This window comes from Lycium barbarum, chromosome 1 (assembly GCF_019175385.1).
Source record: "Lycium barbarum isolate Lr01 chromosome 1, ASM1917538v2, whole genome shotgun sequence".
Taxonomy (NCBI): domain Eukaryota; kingdom Viridiplantae; phylum Streptophyta; class Magnoliopsida; order Solanales; family Solanaceae; genus Lycium; species Lycium barbarum.
Genome location: NC_083337.1, coordinates 163,701,105 through 163,722,336, shown reverse-complemented (window position 1 = coordinate 163,722,336; position 21,232 = coordinate 163,701,105). Strand labels below are relative to the sequence as shown.

The 21,232-nt window shown below is 33.8% G+C and overlaps 1 protein-coding gene and 1 pseudogene across 1 annotated transcript; one reads left to right on the top strand and one right to left on the bottom strand.

Moving 5' to 3' along the window:
- Window positions 1-1,779: 1,779 nt before the first annotated feature.
- LOC132603938 (7-dehydrocholesterol reductase-like) lies at window positions 1,780-8,260 on the bottom strand. Its single transcript, XM_060317244.1, has 13 exons — window positions 7,907-8,260; window positions 6,488-6,710; window positions 6,250-6,305; window positions 5,702-5,804; window positions 5,552-5,617; window positions 5,202-5,315; window positions 4,617-4,743; window positions 4,390-4,490; window positions 3,922-4,047; window positions 3,520-3,584; window positions 3,139-3,220; window positions 2,909-2,991; window positions 1,780-2,143 (listed from the first exon to the last, which is right to left on the bottom strand). The coding sequence occupies exons 1-13, from the start codon at window positions 7,996-7,998 to the stop codon at window positions 2,077-2,079; spliced, it is 1,305 nt and encodes a 434-aa protein (XP_060173227.1). The 5' UTR covers window positions 7,999-8,260; the 3' UTR covers window positions 1,780-2,076.
- A 7,225-nt stretch (window positions 8,261-15,485) lies between these two features.
- LOC132626164 (histone deacetylase 8-like) lies at window positions 15,486-19,247 on the top strand (annotated as a pseudogene).
- Window positions 19,248-21,232: the final 1,985 nt, after the last annotated feature.

Here is a 21,232-nt window from a genome sequence, read left to right as displayed (position 1 = left end):
AAATATATGGCTCATTGAGCTTTCTTCTATTTACTTGTGTTCATATTTTTACTTTTATTAAGTTATGAATATACCTAAAATATACTAAGAATATACTTATAAGTATATTAAAGTATATAGTATACTTAAACATATATAAGTATATATAGTATATAAAGAAAAAATAGTATATATAGTATATAAGTATATATAGTATATAAGTAAGTATATATAGTATATAGTACATATATATAAGTATATATAGTATATATATTAAGTTATACACATATATAAGTATATATAGTATATAAGTATATATAGTATATATAGTAGATATGTATATATAGTATATATATATTAAGTTATATATAAGTATGTATAGTATATATATATATATATATATATATATATATTAAGTTATACATATATATAAGTATATGTAAGTTATACATATATATATGTATACGAAAAGCACTATTCTGTATTGTTGACTTGCTGTTAGGCTGTTAGTCAGTAAATATTTAAACTTTAACTATAAAGTTGTATAACATATGAAAATATAGCTACAATATACAAATAAATACTATAATATACATATATAATACAAAAAAAATATATATATATTTTAAGCAATCCAAACCGGACCGGTTCCGGTTTGGACTTTAAAACCGGTAAACCGGAACCGGTTAGGCGGTTCCGGTTTTGGAACCGGAACCGGCCGGTTTCCTAACCGGTTCCCGGTCCGGTTCCGGTTGGAACCGGTTAACAGGCATAATCCCAAGCATACATGTTTGGAAATTATTGGAGGTCGGTCGAGTGTATTAGTTATTGAAAATAATTTGAGTATTACATTTTTGCATTAATAATTTGAGTGTTTGGTTGGTTGCAGCTTCTTGTTTCTGATTCTTCCTGGATAAACAGACGCCGGAGCAGTTAATGGCGGATAAATCCTACTCCCTCCGCTCCATATTACTTGTTACGTTTCCCTTTGTACGCCTCTTGAAAATCATAATTAATTTTTTTTTATTTATTAATTTATTCTAATCTCTCTTTAATAAATATGCTTCAATATTGGTTACTTTTAAGAATATTTAATATTAAGGGCAAGATGAGATAAAGTTAACTAATTTCATTTTGATTTTGTAATATGACAAGTATTTGGAACAAGTATTCTTAGTAATGTTGATAACTAATATGGGACGGAAGGAGTATTTTCTGGTGGTATATGGTGGAGAATAATATCCGCATTAGTTACACGAATTTTCATTTTATTTCATTTCGAATAGTCTCTGTAGTAACAATACATGCATGTTCGTAATAATAATGTCTTAAAGGCTAAAGCGCATAAAATGACAGAAAATAGGATTACGTAGATGTTTAGTTAGTTATCTACCACTTGCTTTCTCTTATTCTTTTCTACAAATTTTAAGCCTTTGACTTTAAGAAAGAGTTTAAAATACATTTTCCATGTCTAGAACATGGATGCAAGATCTATTTTCTTCATTTATCTCATACATCAAATTAACCGCCCTATCTAAGGCGCTCTTTGTTTGAAATTCTAACAATTAATAATTCTAAATTTTATTTTGATTTTTCATTATATTAAACTTTTTTTTAATCCCATATGATAAAAAGCTCATGATCAATACTAGATTAGATAAAGTGTTGGAACATAGGCTAACGATATTACCGGTACAAATTTTTATCCAACTCTAAGTAATTACACACAGGAATTTTGCGTTACAAAACAATGAGGGCATATAACTCTCTCTATTGTTGGAATACTTCCTGAGCAGAGGGGAGGGCAAGTGAGATTTATGGAAATGTGCTTTAATGCAAATTTTAATTGGAATGATATTTCAAGCTGGCTTTTTCATGGTGTTAAAACAACCACAGAAATGGGATGTTGGTTCAACTAAACTTACTTCATAGAAAATAATTCTAATAGTCTAAATACTACATCTGAAATACTAGCAGCATTTATTGAAGACCTAGAATGAATATCTGGAAAAAGGGAGGGAAACATCTATGCTCTGGGACAACCACCCTTTCAAGATTCATCAGTGGAAGATCACATTCTTGGCAGACCAAAAACCACTAGTAAATTCCGGCTATGACTCGGTAAGGCACCTTTTCACAATACTTTTTCCAGTATTTCCCATACCTGCAAAGAAGCAAGGCTTTGTCAAAGTTTCACCCTCACTAGATTTCATAGACACAACATGCCGCGAAAGGGCACATTAATAATAACTGACCACACATCTTTATAGGGTAGACCATACGAAGCATCCAGTTGTTTATTGACATTAGAATGCTTGCACTAATCTTTTCATCGCTTTTAGTATGATCTAACTTCATACTTCTTGCTGCTTATACCCCTCACTTAACCAAAACAAGCCCGTCTTAAAGTAACATCTTTTATGAGGGGCCGGACAAGGAAACCTCTGATAAAGATGTCTCTTGACGCTAGTTTTCCGCTCCTATGTTGCTTGGATCCTCCAAATACATTTTTGGAAGATCTGATGTGGGTGGGCAGCATATTTTGGAGGATCCAAGCAACATAGCTTCTGCCAAGAACTCTCTGTATCTCTCTCCATACGATGTACAATGGACTATAATTTTTCCATTTCCTTAACTAAAAAGTGAAAATGGAGTTCCGTTGAAAATAAAATAGCCCTTTGTCATCTCTGCATATTGGAGAAGAGATGTATCTTTTGTTGCTTATCCTAATTTGAAGCATTGTGCACAATTCCTATACCTAAAGTGGTCAAGAAAAACAGTAGCAAGTATGACAAGGGAGAGCGCTTATGTTCTAAAGTTTAAGAACAATAAAAATGTCCTTTTGTTTGCACACAAGGTTCGTTGTGTTTTGAATTGCATAAAGATCAAGCTTTTGTAAAAGAGTGAGAATAAAGGTTGAGTTGCTTACTTTGACTTGCACCGTTCATCATCCCTTTTGGCTCGATCAAACAGGAGGACCGTCAGATAGATTACATAGAAGTAGGGAATGAACTGCAAGGAGGAGAAGGAATTGGTTAGATTCCAGCACCTTAGTGGACAGTTCAAAAATGAAAGAGAGGAGGCAGAATATTTTTAAATTTCTTCTTGATATGTATAATAATGTAAGATTCTGTCTATTTGGTGTAAGAGAACGCTTACATGGTTGAAAAGAGCCGGCACACTCCAGAAAAATGAAGCTAGTATTTCTGGAACATAATGGAAGTGTCGCGCTAAGCCCCACCTGCAAAATGTTTGAGGTTTATATTTAATGTTGCATCTCACATATACAGTACTCTCAGGGTCAAGTGCTTTAGAAATAGTTAAAGAAAAAATGAGAACAAAACGGTAAAGATGTTCTTTGAACTACACATGCTTTTTGTAGCTCATTTAGCACTCCTTGAAAGCGCAATTTGGTACAGCTTGTAAAGAACAAAACTGGTGGTTCAATTGACTACAGCTTGTAAACAAGAAAATTGGTGGCAGAAAGAGAATAACTATTTGGTCCTATAAAGTTAACATGGTCGAAAGAAAGGAACTGACCATCCAGATGTCAGGAGAAGGCTGGTTTTAGTCTCACCAGTGGTAGTAGTGTAAGAGGCAACAATCTACAGGAAAATAGAAACCAAATCAGATATTATTGCAAACGGAAAAGAGAATTCTAAAATATTTTGACTAGAAATGGAGTTTAAATGACTTGTATATTATATTAGTGGTAGTGGAAGTAAATAAAATCATGATTGAAAAACTGATTTGATAAAGAAAATATCACATTAAAGGTTAAAAGTTGAATAGCTAAACTAACTTAATCTTTTGAAAATCGTGAAAGTTTGTTAGTGTGATAACATTAAAGGATGCTATCAAACACTTTGGGATGTCACAAAAATAAAAAGAGTATTATATAAGTTGGACAGAGGGAGTAAATCATAGATGCTATCCTCCAACCTTCGATGGAGCCTTTCCCCAGACAAGGCATTTGCCATTTGTTCTGCGGAACTCTTGCCTCTGTCTGTCACAATCATAGTTTATGTATACGCAGAGAATACCAGCTACTAGAATATAAATTGCAAGCTGCGGAAAAAGAAAGAGTCAGGGCCATCACAAGCACAGAACTAACAGATTAGGGATGGTGAAAGAAGCAAGTGTACTTGTTTTTTGTTAACCATACTGCTTGAAGAATAAAATATACTTATATTTTTAGCTTATTCAGATGCTCTATAATGCTTGTAAATTCAATGCATACTCTACTGGATACGAGTAGTTTAACCGAAAACTGTTCTTCCAAATGATAATCTTGGTATGGAAAGATACTAAGTCAAAAACCTTAGGTACAAATGAATCAGAAGTAACATGCAGTGGACCATATTAGCATCTAAATAACGTATGACAGATTTTTGGGGAAGTCAAAGGTACCTGAAGTCCAAGATTTACAGGATGTTTGACAAGGTACATGCCAGGAGAAGTATATATACATGGAAGAAATACCAAGCATCCCCAGCATATGTAAAAGCCGGCTGCCAAAACGAACAAAACATTATATCTTGCATTCATGGTAGGGAAATAAGAAACCAACATAGCACAGAGAGCAAAGGTAAGGCACTAAAAACGACAAACAAACAAACAGGACAAACAATACAAACCTCTGTCATGTGCAATATCCATGGTGTTCCAGTAGCCTGCTTCCCACCAAAAGAATTTTGTGACATATACCAACGTCACTATGGTATATACAAGCATGGAATCAGAGAGACTCCCATATTCTTCATACTGCAAAAATTGAAATGCATACATTAAAAAATGCTACGAACTTTCGAACTCCATAAAATGGAATTGAATGTTAATCGAACAGGTACATATATTGACAGTAACAGAAAACTGTTTGGGGCTCCTCAGATGAAAGAACAAGAAAGTACTTCAAATAATGCCTCTCCCTTTCTCTCCTGGATGGTGCTAGTACAGAAGAACCAAAAAAACAACAATTTATCTCAGAGGGCCCACTGCATTTATAAGTCTAATAACGGAGCAACAACAACACAGTGTAATCCCACAAGTGGGGTCTGGGGCAAAGTCTAATAATGGAAAGCAAGTAAATTTATTCTTTCTCGATTGCCTGACTAAGGAAACCAAATTACTAGCCATCACCAGTGGCAATAGGGCTAGCAACAACTGCAAATTATAGAATACCCTTCATTCTCACTTTCAAGGACTTCCCTTAGAGCATTTACCTGCTTTATGCAGTAGGTAATAGGGAGAACTCCCCAAGATATCATGCCAAATCTGCAGTTTGTGAAGACCTTGATATCAAAATGTTTGCCAATGCGAGGATATAGCTCCATCCCCTAAAGAGTAAATTAAGACTTATGAGATCACTTAAAAAGGGTATTGCAGCACAAGATTCAAATCAGGCCTTTCTAGTATCACCAATTTCATTTTTCATTGAGAAAACAAAAGACAGAATAAAGTAGTCAAGACAGTAAAGTGATCTTCATGCATACTTGCAACACCAGGTTGTTTGACTTATCAAAGAAAAACAAGAAATAGTCTTCATGAATCTTATATTGCAAAAGATGCTTACCCAATAGAAATCGACTATTATGTTCCCTGATGAACCATGATCAGTGGAAGATGGTGCAACATGACCCTTGTATATGTCAACAACATGTATCAGAGAGGTATATGTATAAAGAAAAACACATTATTTCTGAGGATTCTTTTGTAAGCTTACTTTTATGTATAATAAGAGACAGAAGATTAAGCTTCCAAAATTTAGTGTGGAGAGAATCTCTCCCAGATGATCATACACAATTGTAGGATTGAATATTCCAAACCTGACAAACAGGAGGCAAAAATAAGGACCAGAAGGTGATTAATTTTCTAGACTTAATTATTTGAGACGCACAGCTGTCACAACTAATATTCAAGATGGCAGTGAATCATGAACAATCAAACAAGTAGTTACATCATACATGAATACCACAAAAGAATATAAACATTTTCCTTACAATTATAGTGAAGTTGCACGTTCACAAACTATAGGGAAAGAATTGATATTTTAACTAAACAAACTAATAAATCGGACCTATACCCAAATTCATTATGTGCTACTGTGCTAGCTTCAGTTATTAGCAAAAGGAAGTCATAATACTTTCCCGTGCAAAACTGCTATTCCCAAAGAAAACCAGTATCATTTTCCAAAACAGCACTCCATAGAGTCAATTTTTCAGAGTTCTAGAGCAAGTAAAAATGCCTCAGTATGTGAATGGAACTTCTTACCACCAAAGACTGAGATAGGTAATTAGTGTCACTGTATATGCTGCCATGCCATTTGCCTGTAATAAGCAAAGCATAACATTTCAAAATTTGAAGTGTATTAACTGAAAAATAATTGCAGAAAAGTCTTTTACCGTGTCAGGAAGGCAAGTTAAACTAGCCACAGTAACATTTGCAATTCAAGAATTCACATAATAATCAGACCACGGGGAAAATCTTCAGAAGAATTATCGTCAAGTACCTTATAGACAGGCTTGTGTCCAGTTGGAGATATCGGTCCTTCGACCCTTTTACCAGGCAACAAAAGCTGAAGTGCTGCCTCAAATAGAGCATAGCAAATTATTATTTTTCCCGCAACTGCAGTGGGTCTTGGCCAAATGTTAATTAGTCCTTGCAGGCCATTCTCCTTTAGGTAATTAAATGTTTGCAATACAGAACCATCGGCATGAACATTTGTATACCACCTGCATGTAACGCATCGAGTTTCCAAAATTAAATCAATCACATAGATTTCATGTCCTCATTAAGAGACTAATCAACGAAATGAGCAGGTAATAAGCTAAATCAGCAAACAAACTTCACGTCGTTTAGATCCATTTCTCAACCTTGCTTTGCACACCAACTGTACTCCTTTCACATGTCTAAATGCATAGCTTTTGTCTAAAACTGGAATCATTATCACTTCCCGGTCTCATTATTATTCTCTCATGTCTATGTAGTCAAACTAATAATGGTCTCTGGAAAGAAAGCATTGAACCATAGACAAGAAACTATTGTTTCCCAGCACCCGAGGGTGTGACCTAACGGTCAAAGAAGTTGGAATGATCACCATAGGAACAAGGGTTCAAATTACAGTAGGGGCAAAAACATTAGGTTATTTCTTCTCATTTGCGTAAGCCTTAGTGGACAGAGTTACTTAGCAGGTACCAAGGAAATGGGAACAGTAGAGGTGTGCAACTCCATTATCAAAAGAAGCGTACTTTTTCATTTAAGAAAAATCTCGTGCCTTTTGATGAGCTTTTCCTTTTTCTTTTGTCCTTGACCCAAATCACAGAAAAGTACAACACTAAGGGTGTGTTTGATATGGAGGTAACACTTTCCAGAAAATGTGTTCCAATTTTCTCATGTTTGGAAAATGCTAAAACATTTTCTCTAGGAAAACAAGTTCCATAAAAAATGAGGAAGTTAGGGAAAACAAGTTCCACGAGTGACATTCTGAGTTCATTGTCTCCTCCCAACTCATCCAACCCCCAACCTTGACCATCCCACCCCCGAACCCCCACTCCCCACCCCATCCCACCCCATATTATTTTGCTAGATTACATATAAATGCTCTTGGGATAATATTTTTTTGCTTACTTACCGAACACTAGAAATAAGTAAGAAATTCGCTTATTTTCCAAAAGAACATTTTCCTTCCCAGCAAACTCACCCTAAGTGAAGTTATTTAATTCAACTAAAAGGGTCACTGACAAATGAAATTAAACTCTTGCTGTATGCATTAAAAGAAATCAAAAGAAGCAATCTTGATTAAACCCACAAAAGAAGAAAAAGGTGCAATCTTGAGATTCTTGATACACAGTCCCAGAGTACACAAACAATTCTAATAAGATGTGTGGAAATTGATAGATTGTAATAATAAAGAGGAGGGAACACTTACATGAGAATAACAAAAGGGGGTACTAAAGTGAGAAGAGCAAGCATTGACACATAGGTGAATAAAGGAGGGTGTACCAACTGACTCTCCGCCATTGCTTCTTCGTCTGACTAATTCTTTTGGGTTTGTATAACTTGAAGAACTCAAATGTCTATGCCACTACTAATTCTTGATTATATATCTACACAAACACACACTCACAGTCTGCTAATGGAGTCTCTGACAATTCATCGAGGTATGGGGGTGAGTGTGACGTGGTTGTCCAGTTCTGCGCTGATTCTTGGATATAAAAATCTATTGATTCGATAATACCCCACGTGAGACTGTGGGTGCTGGTGTGCTCCAGTTAAAGAATCAGGGGTCGTTTGATAGCCGGATAAGAGATAAGTTATTCCTCAATTAATTTTTGTATTAACTTATATCATATTCGATAGTCAATAAAGAGATATCTTATTCATGTATTAATTTTTAAATACTTATATCGCATTTGGTAGTTAGTTAGGAATAAATTATTCATGTATAAAATTAGTACGACGTTTGATTTGCAATTTAAAAATCCGCATAACTAATACATGTATAAGTTATGAGGAAATCTAATTATTATTTTATGTGAGATAAAAGATGAAATAACTAATACATGAATAAAAATTTGAAATGACAATATTACCCTTATCATTCCCCACTTAAATACTTTCCTTTTCTAAACCATATTTTTATATAGTTTTTTAATATAATATTTTAATATTTTTAAATAAATAATATTTTAATTTAATTGTAAAAAAATTAATTTAAGAAGTATATAATATTTATTAATTTTTAATATAACAAACCAACATCGAAAGAAATAATCTATGAATAACTAAACCTTGCATAACTAAACCATGCATAACTAATAACTGCATTACTAATACTTGCATAACTAATAATTGCATTACTAATACCTGCATAACTAATACCTGCATAATCCTAACCAGCTACCAAACGAGGGGTCGTTTGGTAGCTGGACAAGAGACTAGTTATTCATGTATTAATTTTTGCATTAGCTTATACCATGTTTGGTAGCTAGTAAAGAGACATCTTATTCATGTATTAATTTCTGCATACTTATATCGCGTTTGGTAGATAGTTAGGGTGTAAGTTATTCATGTATAAAATTATTACAACGTTTGATTTGCAATTTAGAAACCCGCATAACTTACACGTATAAGTTATGAGGGAATCTATGTATTATTTTATGCGGGGTAGAAGATGGAATAACTAATACATGGATAACCAATACATGAATAAAAAGTTAAAATGACAATATTACCCTTATCATTCCCACTTAAATACTTTCCTTTTCTAAACCATATTTTTATATAATTTTAACTATAATATTTTAATACTTTTTAAATAAATAATATTTTAATTTTAATTGTAGACAAATATTTTAATTTTTAGAAATATATAATATTTATTAAATTTTAATATAACAAACCAACATCCAAAGAAATAATTTATGCATAACTGAACCTAAACCCGTCAACCGGTTCAAACCGGTAACCGGACCAGTAAAACCGGTTAACTGTTTATTAAATACTTCGGTTAACTGTTTATTAAATACCGGTCCGGTTTCGATTTTTTTGGAACCAGAACCTGTAAAACCGGAACCAGACCTGTTAAATCGGTAAAACCGATCGAATTAAAAAAAAAATGTAGTCGTTGGGCTGCTTTGTTGGACCGTTGGCCAACGGTCCATTTGCAAAAACGGTTGTTGCCAAACGGTCCCAAACCCACATTTTGGTCCCCCAAACCCCCAAATTTTTTTTTAACACTTTAACCCATCCCCCACCCCTATATAAACACTCTCCATTTCCATTTTAATCCACACCAATTCACTTTTCTCTTTCTCTCAATCTCTCAATTATAGTTATTTTGCAACAATTAGCCACTTTAAATTTCTCTCAATTAAATATTATAAAGTCTTATTATAGTTTCAATTATTAATTTTACAATTATAATATTGTTGGTGGAGTTGGTGATTTTGCAACAATCCGAAGTAGTTTTGGTGGATTTGCAATTCTAGCCGCCTTCACTTTGTTGGAAATTAGTTCGGCAATTTGATACCTTCGTTCCAACTCTATCTTTATTTTTCGCAATTTAATTCTAGCAATTTAATTTGTTGCAATTTATTTTCTTGTGATTTATTTGAGTGTGATTTAAATTAATTCTATTTAATAATGGCGAAGAGATTTAGACGTGGTGCCGGTAGTAGTGGTATTGTTAGGGGTGGGTTTAATGAGGAAACATTTGTGGAAGAAACACCTAATTTAGGTATTGATGTTGGTGGAAATAATCTACTTTAAGATCATGAGGCAATGCAACAACATTATACCGACACTTTTAATGAAATTGATGATGATGATGATGAAACACAAGCCCCCGAAAATCCCATAGGAGATACAAGTCCTGCACAATCACATACACAAGATAAACCGCCTAGAACTCGTAAGCCAACCGCTAAAATTTGAAAATTTATGACTAAGGATAAGGAAAGCCAAACAGCTAAATGTACCCTATGTGGACAAGTATTTGCTTTTATGCAAGGAACTAGTAAGGATGGTGGAACGGGTACACTACATAGTCATATGAGAAAGAAACATATGGATGTTTGGGGAGAGCAAACAGGTTCAAATGTGAGGGGTATTCAAATGATGATAGACCCACGAACCGGTAAAATTTTTAAGCATGACAAGAAAAAAGAGCGTGTAGAAATAGCTAAAATGGTAGCTTATGATTGTTTACCATTTTCTTTTCCTTCGGGTTTGGGGTTTGTTACTTACATTCAACGTTGTTATAATCCGTTATTTGAGGGTATTCCTAGAAGTACTTGTAAAGCGGATGTTATAGATTTGTATAAAAAAATATAGATTTTATTTGCGCCATGTATTTAATTCTTTAAATTGTAATGTTTCTCTTACCGCTGATTTGGGTCTTAGTCTTAACAAGTTAAATTTTTTTGCTATTACATGTCATTGGGTTGATGATAATTGGTTTATGCAAAAAATAATTATAGCTTTTTTATATGATGAAGGGAAGGTTGTCACGATGGAAAATTTTTAGCGGATTCAATGTCTACTATTATGAGATTTTTTAACATTTATAGAAAAACACTTTGTATTGCTTTAGATAATGCTTCTAATAATACAAAGGCGATTGGTCTTTTAAAAAGAGAATTAAACCCTCCGCTAAAAAATATTTTTCATGTGAGATGTAGTTGTCACATTTTATACTTAATTGTTAAAGATGGTCTTGAGTGTTTTGACGATTCTATTCAAAAAGTTAGAGAAGCGGTTGCGTTTCTTTTTTGTAATGCCAATAGGGGAAGACTGAGAGATTTTAAGAATTGTTGTGTGGAAAATAACCTTAGACCTAGGAACATTCAAGTAGAAATTAAGACTAGGTGAAACTACACTTACATTATGCTACAATAAGCATATAATTATAGGATTCCCATACAACAAGTTCACAAGAAATATAATATTAATAATGATGATTGGTTAAATTTTACGCATTGGGAAGATGTTAAGGAATGTGTTGAACTCTTAGAAATTTTTTATAATGCAACTCTTGCTTTTTCTAAACAATTCTATCCCACGGTAACCGGAATTTTAGCCTACTTAGCGGAAATAGTTAGAGTTTTACAAGAGTATAAATATAAACCCGATTATCAAGCGGCTAATTTTGATATGATAACAAAATTTAAGAAGTATTTTTTTTTCCCATTCCAACTTTATTTATATTGGGTTCTCTTTTAAATCTTTGTTTAAAAATGTCTTATACTAAAGCATTGGTTAATCAAATTTATACATTTTTTGAAATTGAAGAGGGAGTTGAACCATCTTTAGCTGAAGCCGACCTCGCTATTGATGCCGAGTTTAGAAAAAAATTTAGTCATTATTCTAATTTGGAAGAACATGCTACACCCGTTGTTCCACGCCATACTACTTCTCAAAGTAGCAAAAAGGGCTTGTCGGGTTTGTTGCATTTAAAAGTTTTACATTCACATCCAACTCCTTCTTGTAATGCAAACTTTGATGAATATCACTTTTATTTGATGCAGCCAAATGTGGATATCAAGGAACTAGGTGATTTGGACGTCTTAGCATGGTGGAAGAAATACAAGGCAAGTCATTCGATACTCTCAAGAATGGCTCGAGATATCCTTACGGTTCAAGTATCAACCGTGGCTTCGGAGAGTGCATTTAGCCAAGGAAGACAACAAATTGGAGACCATAGACACTCATTATCCGGATTTAGCTTGCAAGTACTAGTGTGCATTCATGATTGGATTAGATCGGAGCGACGCAATCAAAACTTAAAAGCGGTGAAAGGCGAAGAGGAAGAGATTGAAGATTTGATAACAAGTGGAGCGGACCAAATGGAAGACTTTGAAGATATCTCTATGGCCGAATATGATATGGGGGAAATTAACTAAATGATTGAGAATTGGTGATTTTATTATTCTACTATTTCTTTGCAACTCATGTATTATTTGTAAGTAAAAAAAAACTACAACTTGTAAATAAATGTTATCCAAAAATGAATAAAATATATGGCTCATTGAGCTTTCTTTTATTTACTCGTATTCATATTTTTACTTATATTAAGTTAGAAATATACCTAAAATATACTAAGAATATACTTATAATATGCATCTACTTAAATTAAAAATTAGAAAGTTATATACTTGAAAAATAACTAAAATATACTAAGAATATACTTATATTATAAATATACTTAATTTATAAAATACGAATTTATAAACTTAGAAAAAAATTAAGCTATAAATAACTTAAGTTATAATATATAAGTATATATAGTATACATATAACTTAAACATATATATATATATATACTATACAAAAAAAAAAGAGGTTTTGGGCACTTTTGAACCAGACCGGTCAGGTTTCGGTTTTAACCGGTAAACCGGAACCGGTGGCCGGTTCCCGTTTTTAAATCGGAAACCGGACTGTTTGTTAACCGGTTAACAGGTTTAACTGAACCCTACACATAACTAATACCTGCATAACTAATACTTGCATTACTAATACCTGCATAACTAATACCTGCATAATTAATACCTGCATTTAGGGTGTTCACGGTTTAGTTAAAAATCAATCCAAACCGAAAACCAAAACCAAAACCAAAACCAAACCGATATTTATTTGGGTTAGGTTTGGTTTGGTTTTGAACTTTTAAAAACCGATAATATTTAGTTTGATTTTGGTTTTACTAAAAGTAAACCGAAGGAAAACCCGAACCGACAATTTTTATAATTATATATATACAATTTATTAATTTTGATAAGTACTTTTAAATAATTTATATACTTTTTAAGTAAAATTTTATTTATCTCTAATAGACTAATGAACTTTATATCTTAAGCCGATTTTAAAAAAGAAATCTATGAATTCAAACTCATTTATTCAAAGAAACAACTATATGAGATTTACCTAGATTTATTTTTTGTATTTCTTATAAAATTTATTCACTTAATTAAAATCATAAATCCTAAGACATTTTCTCCATAATGCAAGAAATTATAGCTACCACAATAAAACGGTAATAACGGATTATAAGTTAGAAAATGATAGAAAATTTTCACCTAATTGTAGGAAAAGAACATGAAAGAGAGAAATACCGTTAATTTTCTTAAAAACGTAAAAATTGACCCAAACCGACTACAACCAAACTGATGGATACGTATTATATTTGGTTTGGTTTTAATAATTTTAAAAACCGACTAGATTGGTTTGATTTTGGTTTTACCCCAAAACTGATCCAAACCGACCCATGAACACCCCTACCTGCATTACTAATACCCGCATAATCCTGACCAGCTACCAAACGACCCCTAAAAACTCAGCGCTTAATGGGCAATGTGCAGCGCGAATCCAAATATATTCGGGCTCTAATGTGAATATAGGGAAACCAAAAAACAAAAAAACTGTACTTAACTAATTCCTATATTTCTATTTCATGTGTAACTTGTGTTCGAATCAAACAACCCTCTAAGCATTTAAAATCTATTTCAATTTTAATCATTACTTAAGGAAATAAATTCCATCAATTAGTTGCATTTAATATGCAGTCAGATCTCCAAGTACTCTCTATATACTACTAACAATTTTTAAGCTCTCTAATGAATACAACACAATATTGATTTTAAAATGAAAACAAGTCTTGGGATTCGAAACTGATGACAAATCGGTCTTTTACTGGATGACTTTATCGTAAAAAGAATTGGTAGATGTTGTTAAGATGAAGTCCAATTTTTAGATATTGTTTTTAGATGCTAGGTACATTGTGAACATTTCTCTAAAATGAATTAACAAAATAATATGTATGAATCCTATAAATTATATATTAAAATGTGCATTTCAAGAAAGACAAAGGGACGACCTTTCTAAATTAGGTTAACAAAGTGGCGATTAGTATATAAGATATAAACAATATACAAATTAATGCAGATCTGCAGTAGATCAGCTCTGCCAAAGCCCTAGCCCGACTTTGTTGAGTTAATTAATGTAATCTATTTCACGTGGTAAATCAATTACCTGCCAAAATAAGATTCTCTTCTACATCCTGTTGTATTTTTCGACCGTGAAGTTGTGATGAATTTTTTTCACTTTTTAGGAAATATTTATCCGCATCCCTTGTATATTACAGTAGTATCTTCTTTTTGACATTAGTACGAAAGAGCAACAAAGCTAATATGTTAGGTATAATACTACTGTCTCTCTCTCTCTTTTTTTTTTTTTTTTTCCTAGTGGTTTTGGTTGTTTTTCAGAATGGATGAAAATATATCCCAACTTCATTCTAAAAATTCTTTCTCCAATTTTGAACCATTAATATTCTCACTCTTCTATCTACACAAATTTATATTTTGCCCTTGATATTTTCTATTATCCATCTATTTAATATCTTTTTATGTGATATATTGCTTTTTTCACCTAGGTATTTTATTTACAATTTAAATAGTTTTATATTTCATTATAGATTTTAATTCATGGTCATTAAAATTATAAATAACATAATCCTTTTATGAATATATTACAATATCTATCATTATATTTTATGGTTATTATTCAAATATTACATGGACTTAAGTATTTATATATGTATCTCTCTATAATGCGGGTATGTCTTTTTAAGAACAGAAGGAACTTTCACTGCATGTATGTGACGCTTGATAAACATTCTTCTCTCAAGTTATATGAATATATTAAAGGTGGCTCGTTATGTTCCTCATCCTCGGCATAAGAAAAATATAGAAACTAGTCTACCACAATTCAAAACCTCATCGAACCATCAATTTTTACTTCAGAATTAAGAACAAATTGACAACTATAAGGGAAGTGCATAGTAACTGATTGTAATTCCTCTACCCAACTTGTAGCAAGTCAAAAGTTTGCCATATTTGCTTTTTTTTTCAGTGATCCTGTAACTGCACAAGGTGCAACATCCTGTATGTATAAGAATAGTATATCTGTTTATTAGTTCAAATCTCCAGCTTGATCTCTTACTTCCCTGTTTCTTCATGGCTTCTGTTGAGGTTATACCAGCAGACAACCTCATTCACGTATTTTGGCACGAGGGCATGCTTAAACATGACACAGGAAGACGTGTTCACAGCAAAGGAATTGACCCTGGTTTTCTTGATGTTCTTGAAAAACACCCTGAAAATGCAGATAGAGTTAAGAACATGTATTCTGTTCTCAAAAGGGGTCCCATTTCACCCTTCATTTCTTGGCAACAAGGTCGCCCTGCTCTCATCTCTGAATTGTTATCTTTCCACACCTAAGTGTTGGGAAGAAACAAGCAATAACCAAATTGCACGACGAGATAACAGCGAAAGAAATATTCAAGTCGAAACTTCCCACACTATTTGAACCAAGAGAAGACAAAACATTAGCACAAATGGAAATCCAAGCAGCAGCTATACCAACAATAAAATAGCAAAGCAAGCAAAAATAAATCGAACGGAAGAGACGCCAAATTTATGTGGTAAAACCCTTTCAAGGTGAAGAGGAAACATCCACGGGACCTCCTGCCCACAAAAGCTCCACTATAAACAACAAGAGTTACAACAATGTTCTCCAAATGGCTACAACAATAAAGCCAAGCACGGAGCAACAATACATAAAAGATAGCACCAAAACTAGTGAAGAAAGGAGAGAAATCACCCCCAAAAACGAGCTACTGTTCGTACTCGAAAACTTGAGCTACAGACCACAAAATCCAATCTCCACAGTTGAAATAGAAGAACCAGATGTTGAAAACCCCCAGTTCGAATTTCAGCACGATCCAACGGTTAACGAATCGGGAAACGCAATTTAAAGCGGATTGCTGTAGCAGAAAATTTCTGGACGAAAATCTGCTTTCTCTCTCACGTTTTTCTCTCTATATGGCTGCTATGAATTCACTCTTGTGTTGTCAAAATAAGACCTAAATTGATCCTATATATAGAGGAAATTTTGGGCAAAATTGGCCTGGTCCAAATTGGATTGGGTTTTATTAATCCAATTCCACATAGAGAGGGAAAACCCAAAAACCTAACACCAAGGTCAAGATTCTTTCTTTTTCTGTATACATTTTGTTTCTTGAGTTGATTTTGATTTCTACCTATTTTAGTTGAGTATACTGCTCTAGCTATCTATGTTGCTCGGACTTTCCAAAAATATTGTCGAACCTTTGGATCCTCCGAAAATGCACTACTTTTAAAGGATTCGAGACACAACAGAGTCTAGGTTGTTACTTCACTGTCCCAAATTTGATGTAGTTTTTTTCTCTTTTCCTTTTTCTTTCCAAAGTTGACTAATTTTTGGAGTGAAATATCAAAATTTCTATATTGGAAGAGATAAAGATTTACTGGAAACTCAATGAACTATTAGAAGTTAGCATATTTTCATTTGTGAAAGGTTAAATGATTAGAGGAAGACAAATGGATTTGTTCTGAGTTGCCAGAGCATAAATAGCGGAACCAATATGGTTAAACAAAATGAAATGATGGAAAATGAAAAAGGATAGCAAATCATAACCAGCTTAAAGGGTTGATTAGTTTGAAGGAACAACAAAGAAAGTGGTTGATTGTTTGATGTCAAATTATTTAGTCATAACTTATTATCTCATTTCCATCCTAATCAATCAATCCCTGGTACTGATGGACCGTAAGACACTGTAGGTATTGGAGTCTACAGTAGGGATTTTGAATCTATCATGTTTCAAAGTTCAGGCTGCCAATTTTTGCAACTTTTGATTTGTCAGAATATGTAAATGAACTAATTGAAGCTGATAGAAATGGTGGGAAAATAATCGGTGAAAGGACATTTTTAAATCCTGGGTCATGGGATGCTGCACTTCTTGCTGCTGGCAGTACATTATCAGCTATGAAGCATATAATTGATAGACATGGGAAAATTTCTTATGCATTGGTCAGGTCACCTGGTCATCATGCACAACCTACTCAAGCTGATGGTTATTGCTTCCTTAACAATGCCGGTCTAGCTTTACAACTCGCTCTAAATGGTGGTTGTAGAAAAAAAGTTGTCCTTGACATTGATGTTCATTATGGGAATGGAACAGCAGAAAGATTTTATCGTTCTGATAAAGTTCTTACTGTCTCACTGCATATGAATCATGGTTCTTGGGGGCCCTCTTATCCACAGGATGGAACTGTAGAGGGGCTTGGCGAAGGTGAAGGTTTCGGATATAACCTGAACATACCATTGCCAAATGGAACTGGGGACAAAGGATATGGTTACGCAATGCAACATTTAGTTGTTCCTGCAATCGAGAAATTTGAGCTTGATATGATGGTTTTGGTTGCTGGGCAGGACTCCAGTGCTGTAAGTGCATAATCTTATTGCAGTTCAGAGTTCTATTTTTTGTGATGAAGTTGAAAGGTATTTCTGAAGTGAAATTCATTAACCAGTGCAATATCATCTAAAAATGTGAAGAACGCATATTCAAACATGAAACATAGTTGGAGATTGGTGTTAACACACGCACATACTTTTGAAAATCATAATACTATAACATTTGCTGATTAAACTCCAGATATCAAAGGTTGTTCATTTGCCAAAAGTCAATCAAATGTTCATCTATTACTGGTATTAAATACTATCTTGGCAGAATCTCAATACCAGTCAATCAAATGTTCATCTGTTACTGGCATAAATACTTATCTTGGCAGAATCTCTATACCCTTGACTATCATCAGCAGAAACCTCACAATCTCTAGAGGGGAAAAAAGGTCAAATCTACTCTACTTTCCACTGTTTTAAAATTATCCTCGTTATACCTTCAGTCTACCGAGACTCTTACTGTTAGCAAATCATCTGCTATTTGCCCTTGACCTTAACGGACCTCTAACGTGGACTTGGAAGCTTTCAACCCTGTTAAAATCTCGACACGGAGGATTCCATTTGTCATGGGGAAAGTGTCCAAATTTATCCCTTAACACGGTGGATTCCACATGTCAAAAGCTTTGAACCCTGTTACATTGACTACACCTTAGTAACTGCAGCTAACCCATCCCTTGATCAACATTACTTTTCATTCAACTTGCTGGTCATATTTCAACTGCATTCCTTTGGCTAGAAGCATCCTTCTATCTCCCTGATGATAATTAAAGGAGTAGTTTCTAATACAGTTGGTGGTGGTTAGAAGTTTCCCATATGGCTCTTCAAGAGAGTCTATCAGAAACAACCTCTCTACCCCCACAAAGGTAGGGGCAAGGTCTGTGTACATCTTACCCTCCCCAGATCCACTTGTGGGATTACACTGGGCATGTTGTTGTTGTTGTTGTTGTTGGCTCTTCAAGAAGGTAAGTTGCAACAGCATTTCAAACTCAACATAGGAATGTCAAGTCCAAAAGTTTTATACATTTAATGTTTAGTCTTTAGAGATGCAAATAATCAATTCTACTAATGTCATGGTAATAAATCTGAGTGAGCTATCATATTATGCTAACTCAACAAACTTCTTTAACTCGACTTGCATTTCAGTTTGATCCAAATGGAAGACAATGCTTGACGATGGAGGGTTACAGAGAGATTGGGCGGACAATTCGTGGCATGGCATACAAGGATAGCAATGGACGGCTCTTGATCATCCAACAAGGTGGATATCATGTTACATATGCAGCCTATTGTCTGCACGCGAGTCTTGAAGGTGTGCTCAATGTTCCGGAGCCTCTATTATCTGATCCTATTGCTTATTATCCTGAAGACAAATCGTATCCAACCAAGGTAATTGAAGCTATCAAAAGGAGGTTGTACCATTCCTTAAAGATGCTTAGTTGGGTTCTCGTTCAGTTTGTGAGCTCAAGCACATTATATGTCCCAACAACCTGTCTGAATCCATAAATCCTACACTGGATTTAGAACTCAGTAACCAAGATGACAACACACAAGATGACAAATCTATTTTGTATTTCATTTTGCTGGTCACTCTTTGATTAATAATTGTGTTAGTTTCTGTATTAGTTACCTGATTCTTAACACATTTTTGTGCTCAATAATGTTAATGTATGAAGCTACCGGATCAAAGGGAAATAAATACAAAATACCATCTATTTCTGGTGTGACAACAATAGTACATTTTCCTGAAGTGTTGCATCAAAGACAACTCAAAAATTCATCTACCAGCAAAATAGCGTATTTAGATTAACTACCTGAGGATCCTATCTCTTTTAAAAGGGCATCCATATCCAGTTTATAACGTATACACCATTAAACTTGTTGGTTCTATTTCAATATCACTCTCATTGTGTAATTTGATAATTTTTTCAATCTGAATCCTCTGTGTTTGTAAGCTGATATGTTGGACTCTGAGAAAATAGCACTGATTGGTTAGTCTTACTGTTATGACTTGTAGAATTGATTCAAGCTTGACTTAGGCTGCATTTATTTTCATTAAGGTTAAGACGTATGAATCTGAATACGTATCTTAAGATGTCTTTAGATCTGAACGCTGAATGATTAAGACTGTTTGTTTTCAACATCTGAATATGCATAATTTATTTATTTATAAACATAATAAATATACAATTCAAATAAAAAATAATTAAATATTTAAAAAGAATAAATTTAATAAAATAAATTATTATTTTATTTCAAAATTAATGAACATAATAAAAAAGGAAAAAAAAATACATTCTCAACTTTTAATCCTAGCATCCAACACCTGCATATAGAAAACTCCCTACTGCCATAGCTTTTGTAGATTCACCAATAAATTCGAACTTTTCAAATATTCATTAAAAACCTTTTTTAAACTTCAAAACTCAAATTTCAAGTTAGAACAAAAAGAAGATAAATTCAATTTTTAACTTATTATTTTTCCAATCCCCAAATCCTACTCACACTGTTAGACCCACCATTTTTGCCGCTGTAACTCAACGAAATCTACCACTATCAAGGTGGTGGTGGGTCACACCTATTCTACTGGGGTGGTAGGTGATTAGAGAAGCTATTAGCAGTGCCTTTTTGGAAGAGTTTGTTATGACCGGGATTAGTCGGATCACATGGGGGGCACGTGCTTGGAGTTACTCTCTTATAAATAGAAAGTGAACTTGGTGGAACGGTATTGAATTTTAGCCCAAATCTGGTACTCTTCTTCTCTCTTTCTTGAATCCTTCTTCCTCCTCTCTTCTTCTCTGTTCTTTCACTTTCTTCTTCTACATTAGCCCTTCTTCTTCCTGCAGATCCGAAGCTCACGTCTATGGAGATTGTTACCTTTTAATTTTCATTTTAATTACTCTTTCAATTGTAATCAAAGTTATCTTTCCGTTTTAGATAATAGAAAATTGTCCCAAAATATCGTGTCAGTTATTTTCGTTACTGTTTTATTGAAATTGACTAGAGATCATTACAATTGGTATCAGAGCAACGAACCTATGTCGACTGTGGGTAGTAATTCGAAAGACTTGAGGAAATGGTGCGAGGATTGCATATACAGTGTTGACTGCCAATGCACCTCTTGCTTCTATTGTTGCATACGCAACGTTGACTGTCAATGCTACTATTGTCTTTGATGATTGTTCGAGGAAAAAGAATAAAAGCAAAAATCAGGCTGAGATGGGTTCAGACGACCATGCTATGGCTGAACTGTTGAAGGTTGAAAATAGCAGCGAGACCAATTCAGAATACAATGAGAACAAGGTGTTTGATGAATGTCCTCAACTGGTCGAATTTGACTTTTTATTTGAACTTCACTCCATCCAAAATACAAGCACCACAGAGGTCGAGATCGTGAACTCGCATCCGGATTCACGACTTTATG

What these genes read in the sequence shown, in the direction of transcription:
- LOC132603938 (XM_060317244.1), bottom strand. Translation starts at nt 7,998, where the DNA reads ATGGCGGAGAGTCAGTTGGTACACCCTCCTTTATTCACCTATGTGTCA. An exon ending in ACCTATCTCAGTCTTTGGTG is followed by an intron (nt 5,805 to 6,249) that starts GTAAGAAGTTCC and finishes CCTGTTTGTCAG; the next exon opens with GTTTGGAATATTCAATCCTA. An exon ending in CTGTAAATCTTGGACTTCAG is followed by an intron (nt 4,048 to 4,389) that starts GTACCTTTGACT and finishes CTTTTTCCGCAG; the next exon opens with CTTGCAATTTATATTCTAGT.